This window comes from Anser brachyrhynchus (genome assembly GCF_964034855.1).
Source record: "Anser brachyrhynchus genome assembly, chromosome: 4".
In the NCBI taxonomy this organism is placed as follows: domain Eukaryota; kingdom Metazoa; phylum Chordata; class Aves; order Anseriformes; family Anatidae; genus Anser; species Anser brachyrhynchus.
The window spans coordinates 27,975,073-27,998,634 of record NC_137698.1 but is presented as its reverse complement, the minus strand read 5'-3'; the positions used below and the strand labels follow the sequence as shown (position 1 = coordinate 27,998,634).

Here is a 23,562-nt window from a genome sequence, read left to right as displayed (position 1 = left end):
GGTCAACACTGCTATAGGGGCCACACACCCCATACACTGGCTCCATACCCAAACATCCTCAATAAAAAACTATTTTTACTTTATTTTGTCTTCTATGGCACTGTCTCTTCGCTTTCCTTAGAATTGTGAATTGTGAATTGCTGCATTAACTCTTTAGGTTAACATATGTATGAAAATGGATATGGTATAAAGTTCTAAATCTAAGAAGCAGCTAAAAAGGCATGTTTTACCTATTGTCTTTTCACAGTATGGACAACTGATGTTTATTTAAGCCAGTCCAAAAGAAAGTAACAGATAGAGTATTCAATTTTTTTTTTCTTTAGGAGCTTTTAGAAATTATAAGAGTTGTGTTTCTAGAGTTTAGGCATTCAACTAAGGAGTGATTTTAACTGTTTCAAAGAATCTAATCAAATTTTTCTACCTCCAATAGGCTGAATATCTTTATGAAAGCCTTGGCTTTAAAGATATGAATGCCATTATAGATGAGTATGGCAGTCTTACTCATCTTGACAAGTTCAAGGCAATGATGGATGATTTCTGAGAGAAAAATCTGTCACTATAGTTTGTGCAGTACTGAAGGGAAGTGCCAGTAAACAAGTCATTGAGTAAGTACTCAGAAACACAGTGGTATTGTTTGCACGTGTTATTTAAAATCATTTCTAATAACTGTCATCACAGAATGCTAAGCTCATCAGCTGTCAAAATAGAATGACAATACATTATGCGCAAAGGTGTAGTCTTATAATTTTAAAAATGAGCCTTCAGTAGTACAAAAGGCAGGAAATCAAAAGCAAATATCTCTTCTGAATTTCCCTTTTGTTCCCAGGCAGATCTGCATGAGATAATTGCATGGTAATACAACTGGGATGCTATATAACATCTCTAACAATTTAGCAAGACAGCAATTCATTACCACTATGTTCAAATGATTTTCTAAATATAATGGGCAAATTTCTGCGAACTTCTACTTTAGTTATTTGACTAGCAAGAGGGTGCTGGGGTTCTCTTGTAGAAAGCAAATCTGAGGGAATAGAGTTGGTACAGAAGAATACTCTCGGGCTGTATTTTTTTTAACAATCAGTGTTACCAAAAGACTGCCAGAATGATCCATTGGCATGAGGAATGATGAGTGCACCCAAGCTGAGTGGGAATATTGTTCTATGTGCTCTGAGCTGAACTGGCTTTCAGACTAGGAAGTAAAATACATTAGCTGAAACTTCCTTAACTTGAATTTCAGACAGCTTGCTTCACTCTGAAGCTGGGACAGGCTAAGAAGATAGACGTGGCTGTTCCTGTAGCTCAGCTGACAGACGGGACCTTGTCAGGCAGCAGTAACACACCCAAGAGCTACCACAGACTTGTATAGTACGTCACGTATGGGTACGTTTTAGCTAAAGTATCGCCTCCACTGCAGTTGGAGAGCCCAAATTGTACACATGACAAGTATGAATTGGCTGATGATGATTGTGTCCTTTGATGGGGGTCACAGACTGACATCTTACTTTGAAACCCATTATTTTTTTCATTCAGGTATGCTCTTATGCAATGCTATAAGTGATTTGGTCTTTTTAATGAATGCATGGCAAATTGGGGAGTTTGCAGTAGTTGCTGTTTTATGAAAAATGTGTTTAATGCAGAGCTGTTAAGTAACTGGCATCAAGAAAAAGAGCAAGATTTTCAAAAGAATCCTTGGAAGTGATGCTGTTAAGAACCTGTGACATTTTTATCCAACAGCTCGTCACTTCTGATAGGAATACTTTGCCTCTTGAAGCCGTTGGCAGAAACTCCAGCCACTTCATAGAGGCCACAGTTTCATTCCTAACATGAGTAAACATTTCCAAACCTAATAACAATATAAGCATTTACTATTTACACACTTTTTTCTTTTTTTTGCATTTCTCTCCTTGTGTCATCACTAAGTTTAAAGAAATGATTCTACAGTGTATGTGGATTTTACATCTCTCTATTTTAAGTATATCATATTACAGCCAAGCATTTTGCTCATGGCAAAGAACCTAGTACCAATCTGAACTACATACATGCAAGTGGAAAGTGTTAACAGTATATGAGTTCAGAATCATCTCACAGCCAAAAGAAGATATTGAAAAATACATTGGCAATGATAAATAAAATTCTCTTTAAATGGTGCTTTTCCAAAAGTTACCACAATTTGATTACAAGATGGGACTAATTATGAGACACCTCAAGTCAAAAACAATTATCAGGTAATATTTAGAGTGGCTGAAAAGCATAGTTTAGAATGTAGTGCTCAACTCACCATAACAAAGCCTTTAAATTGGTCTTTTCACTGACGTGCAGCTAAACCAGGACACAGTTCCAATTCTGCATTTAGCAAATCTCGCAGGTGCATCACGGAGATTGTGCTAAAGCTATTCACATATGTCCACTTACAGCTACACTTGCACATCATAATTTAAATAAGCCACAATATGTTGTGGTCTTGAAAAATGGCTCAAAATTTGTCTGACTTCAGTTACATAAACCCCATTCTTCAGAGTACTTCTCACGTCACCTATTACTCACCTCCCAAAAGCTACAGGTCCAGCTGCCATGGTGTTTCACTGAATTGTGTAATGGGAGCGTCTGGGATGCAGCCATCTCAGGACTCTGAAAGACAAATTTGGAAATAGGCATTCTGCATTACTCTATTGAATATCAACGTACGCTCTTCTGATCCATGCTAATGGCCACAATAACTCCCACAAACATGTTAGAAAAAAAGTGAGCAATTTATCTGGTGGTTTTACTCAGCTGGACAGCTGCACTCCACCACAACCACTCTCTCACTCCCCCTCCTCAAAGGGAAAGGGGGACAAAATACAATGGGAAGGGCTAAAGGGTTGAGATAAGGACAGGGAGATTGCTCAACAATTATTGTCATGGGCAAAACAGACTCAACATAAGGAGATTAATGAAATTTATTACTTATTACTAATAGACTAGAGCAGTGAGTAACTAAAAAACTGAAAAAACCTTCCCCTCATCACCCTCTTCTACCTCCTCCCCCTGAGGGGCGCAGGGTGACAGGGAATGGGGGCTGCGGTCAATCCCTGAGGCTTCTTCGCCGCTGCTCCTTCACGGTCACTCTCTGCCCCTGCTCCACGTGGGGTTCCTCCCACGGGATGCCGTCCTTCCCGAACTGAGCCTGCGGGGGCTGCCCATAGGCAGCAGCTCTTCAAGAACTGCTCCCACATGGCTCCGTACCATGGGGTCCATCCCCCAGGAGCAAACTGCTCCAGCACGGGTCGCCCACGGGCAGCAGCTCCCCCCAGACCCCCTGCTCCTGCGTGGGCTCCTCTCCACGGGCTGCAGCTCCGGCCCGGGGCCTGCTCCTGCGGGGGCTCTCCATGGGCCGCAGCCTCCTCCAGGCCACATCCACCTGCTCCACCGGGGGCTCCTCCACGGGCTGCAGCGTGGAGATCTGCTCCGTGTGGGACCCATGGGCTGCAGGGGGACAGCCTGCTCCACCAGGGGCCTCTCCACAGGCCGCAGGGGAACTGCTGCTGCCTGCCTGGAGCACCTCCTGCCCTCCTGCTACAATGACCTTGGGGGCTGCAGGGCTGCTTCTCACTCCTCTCTTCCAGCTGATGTTGTGCAGCAGGTTTTTCCCCTTTCTTAACTCTGCTCTCACAGAGATGCAAGCAACATCACTCACTGGCTCAGCTCTGGCCAGCAGCGGGTCCCTTTGGAGTCAGCCGAAACTGACCCTTACCTAACAGCTTCTGGATTATTCTCACAGAGAACACCCCTGCAGCCCCCCGCTACCAAAACCTTGACACGTAAACCAAATACACTCTACTAGCACGAAAAAAATCACCAGTGGGCGTATATGGGTTTTCATATACAGTTCATAAAAATTTAAAAACTAAAGTTTGTCTTCAGTGTAAGCAAGAGGAGAATTTGGCCAAAGGCTATAAAACTTGTGTACTAACAGTAAAAATGTGAATATCAATATTAAGTCTTTGTTATGTTTCTCGAACATGGGGAATGTTATATCAGCTGAACAGAAAACAATCATCAGAAAGAGACCTATACTGCATGGGGAAAAAAAAAAAAAAAAAAACAAACTAAACATTGCAAAAAAGTAACCTCCATCTAAAACCTCTTTGGAAAGTCCTATATAAATTTACTTTAAATGTATACTATTTATAGATTTATTTGTGCAATAATCATATTAAATATACAAATATAGTAAATGGAACACTCATGCTAAATTCACGAACAGAGTATCCACATTCACTGAAATCCTGTCTCAGTAAACCCTTACTCCCTGCTGCCAGCAGCGAGTCCACTTGGTTTACAGCAGTAGCTAGGAGATCCTTGCCTTGTCAACTCCACACAAAGTAGCACGTGGAACACATTGAGGGTGCAAGCTGAGAGCATTTTGGAGATGTGCAGTGGGATGCTAAGCATTTCTAGATCCCACCAGGACCCTTGTTCTAAGGGTTGCCAAAGCAATATTCCACCGTTCATGAGTCAAGTGCAGCAACTGTTCCAAAACACCAAGTCTAAGAGTTGCAACAGTCAGTGATGTGAAGTGCTTAAAGATGGGAGATTATCTTACTCTATTAGCTTGAATCATTGCTGATGCACATCAGTCAAAGACAGAAGCAAAGTCTATTTGTATATTTTGAGCTTCGTAAATGGAAAGTTACAAGGATTTACACAGACGGGTGAGAAGAAAAAAGCCCAGATATAGCCTATGCATTGCAGCACGAGATCCAGGAACCTCCCTCCTCCCTTCTGTCTCCAGCTGACAAACTGCAGCCATTCACGCAGGGTTATATGGGTAAAGAGTTGGTCCCAATGCATAGCAATGAATGTCAGGACCATGAGGTTCTGCAGTCAGTTCTTACCACCTTTGCCCCTTCTTGCTCCAAAGATCATCAGGAGGAAATTTGACCTTTAATTTCAGAAAATGAAATGTCTGGCTAAATCCTAAACAGATTCTTAGCCCATTTCTCACCTGCACAGGCAATAGTCTAGTTCTGAGTCTGAACTTTATATTCCATAAAACCATGTAATATGATAATCATACTGTTATCTAAATGGTGTTAATCCATGCAACATGCTATTGATTTTTTACTGAGCTCAAGCATGATGGTAACCAGAAACTTTGGGGTGATTATGGGCTTGAAGAATAATCCATGACATTGTCTTTGAGAGATAGAATGACAGACATGTTTAAGCATAACTTATTTCCAATTGGTATAAAGATGATGCTTCTCTGAGGAAGTACACATACTGCAAAGTGGAAAAAAAAAAAAAAAGTTTTATTTATTTGTTTGTTTAATTAAAATAAAAGAAAAAAATGTTTGGAACGTAAATTGTGTTTATTAAGAAGGTTTTAATTAAAAAGAGTATTCACTTCTTGAACTGTAATTCTTGTGCAGTCAATAAAGATCTCATGCATTAATCTACAAAGCCTGTAAGCAACTTGCACTTTGTAATAATCCAGAAGCAAGTTCCTATTGAGTGTTATGAACTGACACATCTCTGTAACTGATTGTCCATCCATTTATTACATGCGCTAGTTCTCCAAAATTTTTCAGGCTAAAATGCATTTTGGCAGGGTTTAAGCTGCAACAGACTGGACTCATAGCAAACCGCTACTCAGATAAATATAAAAATTGAACCTATGACTAATTAGGAATGATCATCTTCTGAAATACTTTCTTGGCTATCCAGCTAAGTGAATTTCATGATCCTTTTCCCTGTAGCTTAAGAGAATGGTGTTATTATCATTCCCAAGTGACTCCATTAAAATAGATTGATTCTGTCTTTCAGACAAAAATAATAATAATAAAAAATCCCCTTAAAGAGCCGTTCTTGGAGGCCTGAGAAAATATAAAAGCTCTGCAATGCTCCTTTTTTTTTTTTTAACCAACTAATTTTCACAATATTTTCAATACTCCCCTTAATCTCTCCCACGTGACCATGAAAGAGTGAAGTATTGACAGGATTTACTAAGCCTTATGGCTCAATGTACCTTCAGAAACTCATGCTCAAAGTTACTCCCACGTCCCCATGAGATTAATGTGAACTGTAAGTAAAACTTGGATATTAAAATGCATGGTTTTTATTGCAGCTGGTTTTCCTCTGCCAGTGTTAAAGGTTAATACCCTCTGATGAAAAAAGAAGCAATTACACTTGCATCCATTTAAGCTGTTAGTGTGATGGACATCGCTCTTTGGACACCACACACCCTAATCAGCTGCTAGTTCATTTTCTAAGGAAGCTGTTCCACAAGTGTCTGAAAAATGATGTCCTCAAGACTGACGGCTTAAATGTGAAGAACAGAGATTCCTACCCATTTCTTTTAACTGGCACTGAGTTTGTTTTTCAAGCAACAGTATAGAATTACTGCATGATCTTGGTGGCGGTGTTTTATAGACATTGTCCTATATATTTCCCTTTGCCTAATATATTTCCTTGAACTAAAGCACTAGAAGCAAACTTATTTCTATTTTGTAATGTGTGTGTCTATCCCAAGATAAGGACTATTTAGCTCTAAACAACATTGAGATCAACATTTTTAATATAAGATTCTCAATATATCATTGAGTAAATTTAAGAGATGATTTATTGCATGTTTTCTAAAATGAACAAAACAGAACAAAATTCAAATCCTCAGGAAGGGAGAGGATGCTTTTTAATTTATTTTTTTTTTAATAAAAGACTATTTCCATCGTTATTACACTTCCCATGTTCCTAAGCTACAATTACATTTTATTGTAAAGTTGTTATTGCTAGAAATAATTTGAATAGTATTACTGTGAACTCCTTCATTACAGGGAAATTGTTCTTTCTCATATTTGGAGGGACATACTAAGAGCTTCTGAAACAAATAATAAATAATGTTATTATTTGTAGATTGTTGCTGGGGATTCTCAATGGTTAAAAAATTCTTGCTCTGTCAAGAAAAAAATAGAAAGTAGCTGCAGCAATGGAAAGTTTAGTCAAAACAAACAATGGTTTGGAAGAAAAAAAAATAGATTCAGAAAGTATCCTACATATATAAAGCATATTGGTATCATCAAAATAAAACACCGCTAAAATGTGAAGAAAAGAGTATAACTAAAAAATGTAACAAAATAATATCACTATTAGTAGAAAATGCTATATGCACTCAACAAGCTGAAGGGCTACCTCATAGTTTGTGCCAGCACCATGAAACATTGCTAGACCAGCAGTTTTCTTTTTTACACACTTTCCTTTGAACTTTTTAGTTTGATTCTTACAAAGAGACAGCTGTCAAATTTACAGCAAAAAGGGAAAAATATGATCCTATCATATTATTCACTAGTACACAGTCTTCCTTTCTTATTGTTTTCCATGTCAGCACTGTTTTATATCAAATTAGTCTTCTGGTATGATTTGTAGAACAATAAAATAATTACCGCTCAGGGTAAAATCAATACAGTAATGTAACTTATCATGAATACTTCTACTTGAAAAAAAGTAATGCTTTTAATTCAATATTGAGCTACAGAGTATTGTTTTCTTAATTCCCAGTTCTCTTACAAGATTCCTTACATGATTAAAGAATTATTTCACGTATATTTTTATGTAGTCTTCAATACTATTTTCATTAGTCACTAGATACCCCAAATACTCTCTTTATCTGAACTTACAAAAATGAACACTAACAATGGTTATTAACAGTAATTATGAAGTGGGTCAATCCACAAATGGGTAACAGAAATTTCTAAAATGCCTATTATGTTCCTGAAAGGAGACTCAAAATGGGCCTGTAGGATTTCTTACGTATGTGTTTGTGTAGTCACTAGTCAGCCTGCACTCACACATTTTAATGTTTTTTCCTTGTCTCTAGACAATCTTACATCTCTATATTAACATACTCATAGATTTTTCCTAGTTACCATAAGCTATTGCTTCAAATGGACACTTTTGAATCATTATCCTTAACAGCTCCTCAGGAGTCAGCTTTCAGTGATGCTGTTTGAAGGTCTAAATTCCACATTCAGTATAGACATTTAGATTATGATGAAGCTGCCCAGTCTTCTCTGATACATCCTCAGGGGACAATTGCCCACATGGTATTGACAAATAGGACAGAGGAGACTCACAGTTCTGCACTGGTGGCTGGAGGACAGGCAGGATGCTTTAATATGTCTAAACCAGATGCCAATGTTTAGGGCAACCAAATTTCACCTTCTGTAATGAAAGCAGAGATGGAAGAATAAAGGAACTTGGCCTGCTCACTCACCTTTAAAAATGACTTTTTCCAAATGAGGTTAAGGAATACGAAGTACAGAGTCCATACTATGACAAAGAGAAATCTTTTGTATCCGTGGCAGTGGCCAATGATTAGGAAAGAGCATGTGAATATAACATCTAGAAGCAGATATGCATCAAGGGCGTGTATAATAGTGGAAAAAAATTTAGTGTGACACAAGGAATATAACTAAATGCTGTTAAGAGAGCAAAAATTTAGAGAGTATATTAAAAAAAAAAAAAATGTTCCTGACACAGACAAAAATCTAGTTGTCGAATAGCCTTTTAAAAGCTGTCTTTGATCCCTATCATTTGAGACTCCCAAGGTGATAAAACTGGGAAGGTTTTATAGAGAATAAACTTGCACTAAAAGAACAGAGACTTCCCAGCCCAACAGATCTTTTCCCATTTCTACCCACTATGTTCTATACAAGAACATCTACAGTCGGATTTTCTCCAACAACGTACTTCATTAAAAACATGATCCATGTTCACCTTCTGTTTAAATTGTCCTCTGAGCTTTGTTCACAGGTCCTGAGGTCAGTGGGGTTTACATAATGAGACAGGACTTTCCAAGGAGTGAGCATCGGGGGAGGAAAGCAACTGCAGTGCATCTCATTTGCAGGGGATTTTGTACATTCTCCAGCATTCACAAGAAATGTTGGTGGGCAGACTGGTATCTCACAGGACAGAGCTCTTTGGTAGCCTGTAGCTTCCTGACAGATAAACTGGCTCATTAATGTACTTTCATGTTACTGAACTTATAATACATAGAGACAGGCCAGACAGCGAACTCTGCTTCCCGTACTTACCTCAGTTTGTCATAAAGGAATTTCTCCTACTGTGAAAACAAGTTTTCCCAACCTGTGAAGCACAACATCAAGTGAAATATGAAGTAACCAAGTTGCATGTGATGTGCTTCAGCTCCTCTTACAGTCAGCAAGCTGACTCTAAGAAAGCGTTGATTATAGAAAGATACTGAGCTGCCTGTGGGAGCTTGATCCATAGCACATGCAGGAACCCTTGTGTGCAACAGCCGATGAGCAGCTGATGGCCACTTCTCCCAGTGCCCTGTGACAACTCCTAACTCTTGTTGCATTTCTGCAGGCAGCGTGGAGCAGAGCCAAAGGCTGCTGCCACCGATGTAAGTAATCACCAGCCACTCACATGCCTCCAAAGTCAATGACAAAGTACGGCTTTTAAAATGGCTCTATTCTTAACTAGCAAACTACACAGTTCCAGGGCACACGTGATCTGAACTGGTTGATTGTTAACATGCTCCATCACACAGTTTTAACTTCTGTAGGGAAAAACTCTCTCCAGTGACACCAAAGAGAGAGGAAAACTGCTGCATCCCGGCAGAGTGGGCAAAGGCACCTTGCTTTGGTGGAAATGCAGGCAACCCATAAAGCCTCATGGCATGCTGTCCTTGTCCTCAGCTGCCTCTGTTAAATAATACAGATGTAACTGACAGGATCAAAAGGACCTGAAGAGATACTAAAGCCTCTGTTATAACCTCTTTTTTTTTTTTTTTTTTTCTCCCAGCTAACACTACCTGAAGGTGAACTACCTCAGAATCTCAGTCTTGTGAATTGAAGAAATGTGACTCCCCTAGTCAAAAACTACAAGTGATGTACTGCAGACAACAATAGGCATGGTAAATAATAGTTTTCATTAGCAAAAATTATTAATGTTTGTAGATTTGCATCTTAAACTTGAACCAGATCTGACTCCAGAGCACATAAGCAACTGAAGCTGAGTACAACTGAAAGCAGAATCTGGCCTTCCACTATCAGAGTATTGCAACTTAATGTTTTTCAAGTTATTTTCACAGGACATTACAGCATTATCAACATTTCTACTAAACTTTGTAGAACAGTACTGATTCTCATGCTTCAGGGTTAAGCTACCATAAGCCCAGCATGGAAGGGTAATGAGCTTTGTATACCAAGTCCTAACACTTTCCTCTGAAGCCTTGGTGCTGGCCAGGACAATTGAATTGATCTGATTGTCTATTTCCATCCAATTTAGGTATTTACTTTTTCAAAAGCACTTCCCAAATTAAAGTGCTTAACACGCTTTCAGCCAGATACCACTGTTCAGTATAGCCATGATTTAAAACCAGATTTAATCCAAAACTATGACAAACCGCTTCTGTAGCAGCCAGCCTTTAAATGATGCAATATAATAAGAAAATCACTTACTGTATAGCCAGATAATTAACTATATGAATAACCAGGCAATGTTCCTGCTATGGTTTAATCTGTGAAAACATTTTAATCACCTTTAAGTTGGTAGCCCCCGTGCAAATACTGTTCATGTCATGTGCATTTTCAATTTCCTTTTTTTAATTTGCATCCTTTTTAATTGCCTCATTTAAATGCACATTTTTTTCATTAGCAATGGCTAAAGTAATGATGTAGGGATGATATTCTTCAGGGTCTTTTTATTTTTAGTTCCAGACTACACCTGTATATTCACACCTGTGAATTATATCTTCTTTAATACTTGAATGAAGACCTGCCATTAGGAAGACCATAATAAATATGACTTGTTATCAAAATACAAATGGAATATAAACCTATGCTTTAAAACTGACTAGACCTCTGGGAGGAGTTAGACTTAGATTTATATTAGGTCCCTGAAGACTCTAAGGCTGTGACAAACAGTTCTCATTACCTATGCTCTATGTTTTATATATTGCAGACTTCAGGGCAGACGGTTATACAGCTACAATGTGTTCATTACAAAACAAGAAAAATAGATAAAAGTCCAATAAACACATATAGAAACTTATCCATATTCAAATTTGAATTTGAATGCTCTGACTGCTTATAAAAATTATCATAAGTTCATTTACAAAACTGCTGATAATATTTTGGCTGGAGGAATGTTACCGCAGCCATCATCCACGGCAAACAGGCTCTGTCCTGTGCACCTCAGATGGGTGTGGATCTGAATGGAGGAACTGTATCGAAGAATTTTCTCACCTGAAAACATAAATTTAGCACAACCAGATTGCTATCTTTTGTCACGAAACCAAATTAGTTTATTAATTTCAACAGCAAATGTTTTAATGGCCAGGGAATTCTCTACCTGCTATTGCTGTCAGCCACGACTTCCGTGGTTGGAGTGAACAAGCACTGTCAGAAACTGCAGGCAGCTGTGTGTCCTCATCTCTGGAGGAGCCCAGCACTTTCCAGTGACCATGGCCAGTGCTGAGCTTCAATACAAACTGGTAACCCACGTGAAATAAGGGCATCCAAAGAGGATGGAGAAAATTGTTCTGAAAACAAACAAACAAATGATCTGTGCAGAAAGTTGCCATTAAGCAAGCTGGTGCTCAGATATGAAGAGCTTCGTCAGCAGCATTTCTAAAAGGCTGATGAGAGCTCTCCTACGTCGAGGTTTCAGCAGCTTCAGCAGACAGTGACTTGAATGAGAAAAGGTACCTGGACTAATAAGACAAGGATGTAAACCATGGGCTCACAGGGACATTTATTCATTGCCTGAGACACCTCATAAGTTTTCCTTGTGTGGAAGGAACTTCAGAGTAACTTGTCATTCACCTTAAAATGTCACCATTTTCTCAGCCACTTTCCTGGACTGTGAGGAGGTAGAAAGGTTGGAGAAGACTTGGATGTTTTATGCTGCTTTAGGCAAACAGTATTTTGTTCTGTCTATACATCAGAAGAGATTGCATCTGATGAGAATTCTTCTGAGCTGTATATTAACCTCTCCTTGTAGTTCTCTTTTTTCTTTTATTCTCTGCTATATTTTTTAATATTTTACTATCCAATATAGGATGATGAGAATAGCAGAAAGGTAGAAATGAAGGGAAATCCTGCCAATTCTAAATCCATCAAGGTGCCAAGAAAAGCTGGCACAAGTGAGTGTGTAACTTGTACGCTGCTCTTTACCTCAACACAAGGTGACAGTTGTTAATCTGAAATACCTCACTGAAAGAAATACTGAAACTCCAGGGGAACATCTGAGTCACATGAATTTCCATGAGTTCTGTGTGCAGATCAAATAGAAAGCATTTCCACAGAAAGGGGAAGAAATTAAGAGTATTTCTTTATTGTAGAAATGAGAGAGACACATTTTTATTTCAAAATAAAAAATGCCCTAGCATTTTGTTATCATTTTCCCTTCCCTTTTTATCAAAATTCTACATCACAACCTGTCCAGCAAATACTTTCTAGCCTCAAATCAGGTTTTTGCACTTGCCTTTTCAATAGAAATTTGTCCTCATGGGACCATTTTGCTCTCACTGAGCTACATCTCAATCAGCAGACAGTTCGCTGAGGAGACTCAGTTTGAATTCTTGCTTCATCTAGTCACACTCAATTGAACATAGATACTTGGTGATCATTAAAGGCCACAGCTTTCTTCTGACAGTTCTGTGGAAAAAGTCCAAAACCCACACGGTGTCTGAATTTCATATTCCCCTGAAATTAGAGGTGTGCACTGTGCAGTAAGATGACCTTCTTCTGTTACTCTCCCCGCTATACCCTCACAATTTGATGTTCTCATAGTTACAGCAAAAATAACCAGGAATATACGGCCAGCATAACAAATGTAGTGGCAAAGGTTGTAACAAACACTGGATATTCACAGAAAGTAGATATGGACCAGTTCCCTAGCTTACCACACTTTAAATATTGAAATGACACAGAGATCTGAGATTTCCAGAATTCTCTTTCTAAAACGGTAACTTACCGAATCCATTAAATACGAGACAGCTGTTATACAGAGTGTTTTATGCCCGGAGGAAAGCAGAGAAGCTGCCTATTGCTGTGGCTTTTTGGCATGGCTCGGAGGCATGCCAAAGACCATAAAACAGCTTTTCTTTCAACTTTTTCTTATAATACTTCTTTGTAATACTTAAAAAAAAAATAAAAAAATCCTCCCTTAATAACTCTCCAGAAAACTTCGCAGCCCATTTCATAACTCACCATGCAAGAAGGATAGGAAAAAGCAAGGCCAATACAGCATTTACATCTTCTCCTGATGTCGGCTGGAAGCTGGTTCCTGCAGATGCAGTGCCTGCAGCTCATGCAGCAGCCTTTGGCCATGCCAGTAGGCTTGCACATCTGCATGGGAGCTGTGTAAATGGGCTTTTTTGTTTTTACCATAGTCTGTGACTTACAAACTGAGACCAACAGGCTACATGAGGGGTATCTGTTATCTCAACTGTCATTCAGCATAGGAGACGTGGCTGAAATGCATAGATCCACCAAACCAGAAGCTGAAAGCTCTAACGTGGATGTAGGTAGATTTCATGTGTTTTCCCCTCTCTGAGTGAGTTTTCAGCCATGAGTTTTAAAGATGATCCAATCTATGATGAAACTTATGTATGCTTGTGCGCATGGGACTTATCAATACAAATGTCTTCTTTGTGTCTTGGTACATTCTCATAAGACCTCAGCCATGTCTCTCATCCATAACTTTAAACCAGTTTTAGAACATTTCCATCAATGCAAAGAAAAGCATTGCTTAGAATTTATCAAAGGCATTATATAAATCTCCAGGAAAGCGTCCAATCACATTTTAAAAATAAATATAAAAAAAAATAGAGGGGCTCAAAACTGTTATTTAAATGTGAAAAATACTCAGCCAATGTTTTATGATCTCACTTCAGCAAAAAATAATATTAATTGAATAATGCTACAAGAGATTAATGGTCCAAATACAGTGAAAATTCAGTAAAATTAATTCTATAAGAGAATAACAGAAGTGCATTGGAGTTTGGTTGTTGTTATGTTGACCTTAGAGAAGAAGATATGTATGCTTTATCCAGAAAAATGAAAGGGGAATAACAAAGCAGTAATTTCTGTTCTTCCTTGTGTTTCCAACAAAAGTAGTTCATAGACATTAAAAATAGAAAATATATACTAGGTCATGTATTCCACCTCCTTACCAGGTGAAGATATTTTGACTTACCTGCAAGTCATTTGGAAAAAATCATATTTTTCATGGTTAATAGCATTAGCTTGTTTAAACAGCTTTGAAGTGAAAGCAATATTGAAGCATAAGGTAATAAATCTTGTGCCTTTATTTTTCTATTGTTCGGCTGAAGAGATTTTGCAAAGGCAGTTTATCGAGGAAGCAGTACATCAGTTCATGTTATGAATAGTGTTTTTGCAATGCAGGAAGCCTGTTTATTTATTTATAAATGACAGCTCAGATTCTATCAGCTGCAGAACTGTCAGGCAGTGACAACCGGCTGACTCGCAGGCGCAGGGACCAGAGCATTTCCTGGCAGCAAAATCCTGCCCACACAACCTCGGGCCAAGGCAGAAATCAGGCAGAATCCAACCCTTACACTGTCAGGTCAATTTGTAAAATGCCGCTTTGGTAGAGCCTTCTTCTGCAATCACTGCGCTTAAAAAAACGCATCCGTAGACACAGTTTTCTTCCCTTTGGCATTACAAGGATAGAGGAGAGTAAACATAGCATTTTGCTCTAGGTTTTTCTAATCTCTAAGGCTTTTACTGAGGATTTCACCCTCAGACACTGGTCACCAATCCTTAATGTAAACAGCCAAGCCCCATAATAGGACTTACCCTAGCATACAGTGAGACAGCAAGATGCCAGTTCACAGAGCATTACAGACGAACAGAGCCTGTCTGCATTACACTTGCCCTGCTTTCTGTTCACTAGTGGCACTGAGTTAAAGTCTCAATATCTTAGACAAAACATACATAAAACTGAAGTCATTAGATAACGTATTCTGCACGCTTTCAGACCGCACACACTACCGTTATGGCAGACGTCATATTTTCATACGGATATTGGGCAGCTATTCTAATTCATAAGAAATAGGACTAATTAGCAGGAACTTAAGGAAGTAAGCAAGTAGGTTATTAAATCTGCTTGCAAAAGTTAATAATCTAAAAAGCTAATAATCATCATATAGGTAATGCATCCAAACAGCATCACTGCAACTGCTTAGAATTTGCCTGCTCATTTTTTTCTATGTACACCTAATAACATTTACTCCCAGCAGCGCAAACAGACCTTCCACATCCTGTATCGAGTGATCATTCTGCAAACTAGGCAAAACAAAAAATACATAAAGCCCTGAAATCACAGAGTAAACGCTAACAATATGTCAGTTTTGCCGTAAGATTGTAAGACGTGAAAAATATTTATTATCCTTTATATAACACTCAAATGGGGTAATCTGTATAGACTGAAGACTGCGGAATTGTAGAGAATATGCCATTTGTATCTGTAGCTATTCACAGAACAGAGCAATTCTTCCACAGATTATTTATACAGTACACAGAGAAGAATTTTAAGTGATTGAAGAGGCTGCCAAACACCATACTCTGCCTTCAGGATATAGATGATACCTTTAAAATGGGTGAAAGACTAATTAATCTTGAACTGTTGGTGGATGATATATAAGATAATGTACCTTAGCCTGACAGCATTTGGGGAAGGTAGACAATTAAAAACTGAGCCACAATTTTCTTGGCAAGACAGCCTGCAAAGAGAAGCAAGACAAGAGAGCTTAATATACAGGTGGATAAGAATTTAAATGCCACTTGAAATACAACTCGAAACTCAATCTTCACGGCAAACATTATGGGTAGCTACAGGGCAGCCAACTTGCATTTGACAGAAACCACAGCTCCAGGCCCTTGAACAAATATCTTGGTGGGAGAAAAGGCTGCTCTATGTGTTTTAGCGTAGTATCGCTTTCTAGCGATAAGTAATCTGCTACTTTCTAACAGATGCAACTTTCATGAGAAATTACTATTATATCCTTCAATTTTCTTGAAGAGAACCATCAAGATGCATGTAGCCCATAATGGAACAACAAGCTCCTTTTGCTTTTTCACATTGGCACACACCTATCCATTACTTACTGTTATTCCTTACCATATCTAAAATTAGATGACAAACTTCCTAAAACAAAGACTGTATCAGCATAGCAGTCATGGCCTTATCCTGAATGAAACAGAGAATTTAAAGATCTAACGTCAAATTAGTCCAAACCTGGAACTAGTAGCATCCAGCCCCTGAGCTCCAGCATGGAGCAGAGTAAAAACTAAATTACCCCGCTTTGCAGATGAATTTTGCAGCTTGCACTGCACTTAGTGGCTAGATTGCTTCCTGTAACTGAGCTAAGAGGTTTCAAGTGATTGAAAATAATCAAGGTCTTTTGTTCTACAAAAGTGCCTGGCAACTTCAAGAGTTATATGAGTAATAGGCAGCAATGGGTGAGATTTGGAGGAGGAGGGATTGGTGTCTAGCGCTAGGCGCTTGCTTAATCCCCTTTTAGGTACTGAACTCTAAGACAGACACTGGACGTAAGGAATTAATGATATAAGCATCTGACTTTTTCCAATTGCCTTGACTGAAAGACATCACACCTGAGAATATCAAAACCTACCTGCCAGAACTTTTCACAACCCTCATGCAGTGCAGGGGAGGACAAGGCAGAGACAACTTGATTCTATCACTATGACAGCAGGCTCATTTAATCTCTCAGTACAGATTCCACCTCTTTCACATATTTTGTGTCACATTTCCCTGGCTTGCACTAGCTCTTGCCATACATGACACAACCCAAAGTGCAATCAAAAGCAGGATTGCATTTGCATTGACGTGAAATATTTTCTCTTTTGCACGTGATATCAAGATTGGTGCCTAAATCCTAGATAAATCAGCAGAAATCTGATTACTGAAAAGCATCCAGATGGGTAGTTTCAGGTAGCAGATGTCTCATGTGGCTCACTTGTCTAGCATGAGTCTATTACTCTTCATCCTCTCTTACGTTAATAAAAGTAGCCTTTTCAATGGTTTGTTTAATTATGGCTTCACAACTAGCATAATATTTACTTGCACACTCGTAAAAAAATATGCATTCACAGGTTGCGTATTTGATCTCTTTTTTTTTCCATTTTTTTTTTTTCCCTAAATCAGTACTTACACAAACATGACATCATGTCCCCGCTATCTCATTTTCAGCTGCTCAGCATGGCAGTGAGTAGTAAGGACACATGCTGCTAAAACAGACAAAAATCTTTTATTTATCATTCACAAATCTCCAGAGCTTCAGTACCACTCAGGTTAACATACTTTTCATACAAATTATTTAACACTTAGCTGTTCGAGGGATTTACAATGAAAGCAGATACCAAATACTTCTCAAGGCAACACATCAGTGTTGAATAAATCACTTATTTCTGCAGTTCTCGCTTGCCCCATTTTCATATCCATTTATCTGGATACTGGGCTCTATATGTGATGTCTTTACTGCCAATATTTCTGGGAGGTAAAACCGGAGTTAAGCAAGTGCAGTAAGCAAGTGCTTAATTCTGGAAATGTCAGCCTAGGACATATTAACACTGCTCACCCAGTGATGCAAAGAGATAACAGACATGACATCACTCTTCCATTACTACCAGCCTTTTACAATTCTCTGTTTTAATTTCCTTCTTCAGGCATGTAGCTTGTTCTAGGGACCATAAATAACTCTAAAACTGAGATAAAGATATCAAAAATGAACTTTTTACAAATTAAGCTTGTAGAAACCTCCCATTCTTGTAAAATCAGACAGTATTTCTCCAATATTTTGAAGCAAACCTGTACTAATGATTTCTTCACAGAACCTTACAATAACATAAAATACAGTATAATATACTAAAAATTTGCCTGTGCTGCTACTTTCTAGTGAGTGGAAATAGAATTCTTAACTAGTAGAAACACGGATTATTTTGCAGTTCTGTTATTGATTCAATAGGTATCTTCGCATGAGTTCGATAATTCACTGAATTCTTTTGAGGTTAATTACTGCTGGTAAAATACTTTGCAGCTTCTGAACAGAAAAGACAATAGCCCATACTAAGTGCCTGAGATTAATTCACGCTGGGATTGATATACAAATAGTACATAACCCCCACCTTAAACAAGATGACCAGACTTCTGCTGTAATAGAAATACATGATACTTTTAAACTCAAGCCAGTTTTCAGACTTGAGTTATGTCGCTTGTAGAAACTGAAATTGGGAAAAATCCAAAAAAAAAAAAAAAAAGGATATGTCTTGCAACAAGGACCTTGTTGATCGCAGATTTTGTTATCAGAAATACTCTCCAAGATCATCAAGAGCCTGGCCTTCTGATATCACAAGCAATGTAGATAACTAATCCCTTCTGTAAACTAATCAAAAAAGAGCAATTAATTTTTGGTGCTTGCTTCTCCACTGCTCCAGTTTCAAGACTATTCTAGAATATAACTCATATGATATTTATATTTTATAGTTTCTGCATAAGGTTACTCAGGCCCATTAATACCTCTATTTTTTGTTTGCTTGCTTTAACTTTTATCTTAAGTAGTAGTTTTTTGTGTTGAACTACTTACCCCACTGATGACACCAACATAACTTCAATAGAAAGCAATCTTACCCTCCTTTGGACTCAAGTTTTCTAAGCTAAGCAGATTTCTTTCAGTCTCCTACCATAAGATATGCCCTGTGTCATGCTGATCATCCCACATGCTGTTTTGTAAAACCTTCATTGTAAATGTCCACTTTCTTTCTTTATCTACTTATTTTCTAGTACCAGCCTGTTTAAAATAGCAAGTGACAAAAACAGAGATGGAGCTGGATCAGGAGTTATAAAGAGCTTTGGCTATAGAAAAGTTAGGGGAGGGAAGCATCTGAAGTAAAGAAAGAAGGCTCAGAAGTTACCAGGATGTGATTTAGTGTTGTCTTATAAGAACAAACATAATCTGCAATGCTTGTGAATAATGACAAAAGTATTTATTCTTGTTGGGGGTTGTTGGTTTTCTGTGTTTTGTTTTGTTTTAACCAGATAATTTTTGAGTCATATGCATGAAAGTTTGCTAGTATTTTTGGAATATGGTCAACTATTATTTCATCAAGACCTTTTTCACTGGCACAAATACTTTCCCCATGTCTGAACACTTACATTTTAGGAAAACTTTTGTCTTTTTCAGAGCTACATCACATAATTATTCTATGATTAACTGTGTCTCTGTCTTTATCACTCATTTTCAATTTACAGTAGATTTCTTATTAGTAGTTCTTAAGTACCTGACCTTGTACTAGAACATTTCATTCTATTTCTATTAATGCTGTTTTAAGGTCACCCTGTTCTTCCAATGTATTATTCTCATCTTCTTATAAATTGTCAGTGTATCTTAACTTTGAATGACTACCAGATTTTGCTATGTGGCCCATGACATCCCTCTTTATTTCACTTTGTTTAGGACAGCATGGACTACTGGGAAACGGTAGAAAGAATAAGCACATGCAACCTGGTGAAAAACAGTTTTCCATGACTGCAATAACTATGGGTGCAAAGAGAAATAGCTGGAATTTGCTGCTGCTATAGATGGGCTCAAAATTATCATCAGCCCATTTTCAGCATTTAAATGAAATCTATTTTTGCTTCTTACATGAACCATGACTTTCAAATGAAGTAACTTTCAACTGAGATTGAGCCCACTGAAGATCTAAAACACCACTGCAACACGATTTTCTTAGGCTCCAAATTTAACTATGACAAACAGGTACACACACTTGAATTATTCTGAACTTTCATGATAGTTTTCTAAATAATACAAGTTAAATTATTCCAAACTTTGCTCTACACAGTGGAATTTTAAAATACGCAAATGAAAAAGCAATTATGAAATACTTCACTTTGTATTTTTTTCTATCTAGTGGATTTGGTCCATTTGAATTGAAAGTGAACATCCCTGAAACTAAAAATAAAATAGTAAATTACCATGCATTTTTGTATGTGTGTGTGACACTATGTCAAACAATACATACAAATCACATAGGCCTGTTGCATATATACAATAGAAACAATGACATTTGTTTACTCACAAATTCCAGGTTGGTCACAGCTTATCACATTGTTTTGGATCCAAATGCATGGGTCACATTTTTATAAACACATGCAGGTAAGTGAGTAAAATGGACTTTTGGCCCATTTAAAATGAATTAACTTTAAAAAATTCTCTGCATCATCTGCCTGCCACACTACTGGTTGAAGCTACTGTAGTTTGCTTTCACTTATTTCACTTCCTTCAACTTCAAAAGATTTGTCTTCACCTTTTGTCAGGTTTCTTCATATGTAGGTATAACCCGGTATTTTATGTTTTATGGAGACATTATTATTTTATTCTCTACAGACAATCAGCTGAACACTTGCATTCTTACCTCTGACCTCAGCACCTTAGTACCTTCTCACCAGCTTTGACAAGAATGACTTCTGCTTTGAAGAACTGGGTTAAATATGCCTAACTGAAAGGGATTACCTTTCTCCTTTGCTTGTTCTTGCTTTTTAACTCCATATGTTCATTCCATACTAGAATTTCCAAACCTATGTTGATCCGGAAGCTGCTGTTTCAATTTCCAAATGTATTCTTCTGATAACTTTCTGCAAAGAGCTTGGCTGTGTCAGAATGCTAGATTTTGTCAAAGAAATCCCAACATCATAACAGTTCTACTCTTTATGTAGACTCCATTAAGGAAACTGACTTTGGGCCAGATTTTTTGAGCCAGGAAAAATTAGAGACAGAATTGGAGGGGAAACTTTGAAGACTGATCTTCAAAGACGTGATTTGATGTGGCTTTACAGCATAGATTCAAAGAACAAAAGCACACATTAAAATAGACCCTACGTGTTGGGTTTATGTGGCCAGGTTTTGGTAGCGGGGAGTCTTCAGGGGTGGCCTCTGTGAGCAGAGCCCAGCAGCTGCCCCATGTCAGATCACAGCAACAGATCAGCTGCAACAGCATTTGGGAGACAGGAGTGAGAACTGTCCCTGCAGCCCCCAAGGTCAGTGCAGCAGGAGGGCAGGAGGTGCTCCAGGCAGGCAGCAGCAGTTCCCCTGCGGCCTGTGGAGAGGCCCCTGGTGGAGCAGGCTGTCCCCCTGCAGCCCATGGGTCCCGCATGGAGCAGATCTCCACGCTGCAGCCCGTGGAGGAGCCCCCGGTGGAGCAGGTGGATGTGGCCTGGAGGAGGCTGCGGCCCATGGAGAGCCCCCGCAGGAGCAGGCCCCGGGCCGGAGCTGCAGCCCGTGGAGAGGAGCCCACGCAGGAGCAGGGGGTCTGGGGGGAGCTGCTGCCCGTGGGGGACCCGTGCTGGAGCAGTTTGCTCCTGGGGGATGGACCCCATGGTACGGAGCCATGTGGGAGCAGTTCTTGAAGAGCTGCTGCCTGTGGGCAGCCCCCGCAGGCTCAGTTCCGGAAGGACGGCATCCCGTGGGAGGAACCCCACGTGGAGCAGGGGCAGAGAGTGACCGTGAAGGAGCGGCGGAGAAGCCTCAGGGACTGACTGCAGCCCCCATTCCCTGTTACCCTGCACTGCTCAGAGGGAGGAGGTGGAAGATGTTTTTAGTGTGCTTTTATTTTCTCACTGGTCTTGTCTGCTAGTAATAGGCATTAAATTTCATTAATCTCCCTATGTTGAGTCTGTTTTGCCCATGACAATAATTGTTGAGCAATCTCCCTGTCCTTATCTGAACCTTTGAGACCTTTCCGTTGTATTTTCTCACCATTTCCCTTTGAGGATGGGAGTGATAGAGTGGCTGTGTTGGGAGTCCAGCTGCCCTGCTGGGCAAAAACCCCACACCCTGGTAAGAACAGAACAAATATCAGATCTTTTCAAGACAATTTCTAATAGTATATTTGGAAAAGGAATAATTTACTTGATCTGCCATTTCAGGACAAATATCTATTTCAGCCCTCTTCACTGTCATTTAGAAGTGTCTATTTAAATTTTAAACAACACTTTAATCCCATTTAGATGGGATCCAGGAATGCCCAGTGCTTGTACTGTGAGTTTGTGTTTTTCTCAGAACTGAGAAATTATTGAACATGTATATTACTGGAGCAGAAGCTCAGGAAAGAAATGCACCCTTACCATTTTTAGGGGTGCAAGATAGTCATTCAGCACCTCACAACGAAGTGACACTGGGACAGATCAGAAGCATGTGTTGCAAGACAGTGAGGACTAGAACAGTGGAGTTGGACACTCTTTGTATAAAGGCAGTCAGATACTGACTGGCAGAGCCTTCAGGGCGAGAAATACAGCATGGCCATATACACATGCATCCACAGGAAGGAGAGGTTTGCCTGTCTGAGGACAAGTCCTCTCCTCATTCAAAAAGATATGCAGCCTGGAAGGTTGTAGGCATTTCCTATTGAACCAAGCTCTCTGTTTCTCCATCTGCATTTGTCAGATACTATTCTTGCAGTGCATCTATTTTTTCAAGGCCAACCCAGCACTGTTCTACTTGCATATATGCCTGTGTTATATATCTCTCTTCATAAAAGAGATGAACAACATCCTTCAAGCAAAAGCTTAAAGCAGAATCTCATAGGTAATAGATCTGAATAAGAAATATCGTATTTTCTTTTCATGAGAAAATGAAAGCAACCACTCTTCCACAGAACACCCACAGAATCGGCTGAAACATTAATGAGCAACAGGGAACACATACCAGAGCCTTTGCCTGCTTTATTGGCTCTGCTTTTCCATGAATGGCAGAAGATATAAATATTATTGTTAGCCTTAGGGCTCTCTTCAAAAATTCTTGTCTGTATCAACTCATGTTGTGAAAAAGTGTCAGGAGCTGTGTTAAACCACTGCAGGCTGAAACTGAAAAATGGCACAATAATTTTTCCAACCAGTGCATGCAAGATCAAAGCTGTTAAGAGGGGATGACAGGTGGCATAAACGTCCCAAGGCCCTGACTCACTAGAGGCATAACAGCATCCACTGTAACTCTAATAAAAATAGCCCCAATAAAAACACTGTAAAAAGCTGCAAGTAGCCTGTTATATCTTTGACCTTGGGGTCATTCCACCAACAGATCAGCTGGCAGCCCAGTGAGAAAAGTGTAACTGTATTTTATTCCACACACAGGGCTAAAACTGTCAGATATTAAAATATCAAAAAAACGGTTTTAAAAGATATTTATATTGATTACAGCAACAAAATCAATGCCAATCGCTGTATGAATATGCATCTTCAAAGGAATTGCATGGTTCTACATCACTCCTCTTTTGCTCTGTAACTAGCAATTTTGTTAATGTCCTCTTATAAACTGGTGTTCAGGCTTGAAGCTCTTACTTAAGTTAAAATAATTAATTGACTTCAGTTAAAATTAATAGTTAATGAAGACTTTAATGCATATTCTACTTGTAAAAACTGGTAATATTTGTAGCAGCTAGTATAAAGTGCCAAAGCTCGACTTCTAGTAAATCATATTAATAGCTGTAATTTAAAACGCAAAAAGGCCTATAC

The 23,562-nt window shown here is 38.9% G+C and overlaps 1 protein-coding gene across 2 annotated transcripts in view; it reads right to left on the bottom strand.

The window, feature by feature from the left end:
• SPOCK3 (SPARC (osteonectin), cwcv and kazal like domains proteoglycan 3) overlaps positions 1–23,562 on the bottom strand; it is a 318,573-nt gene that overhangs the window by 251,790 nt on the left and 43,221 nt on the right. For both annotated transcript variants that reach the window (XM_080591794.1, XM_080591793.1), the window contains one exon: positions 2,545–2,628. In XM_080591794.1, coding sequence (XP_080447920.1) covers positions 2,545–2,619 — 75 coding nt within the window. In that variant the 5' untranslated portion in view covers positions 2,620–2,628. The remainder of the gene's footprint in view (positions 1–2,544; positions 2,629–23,562) is intronic.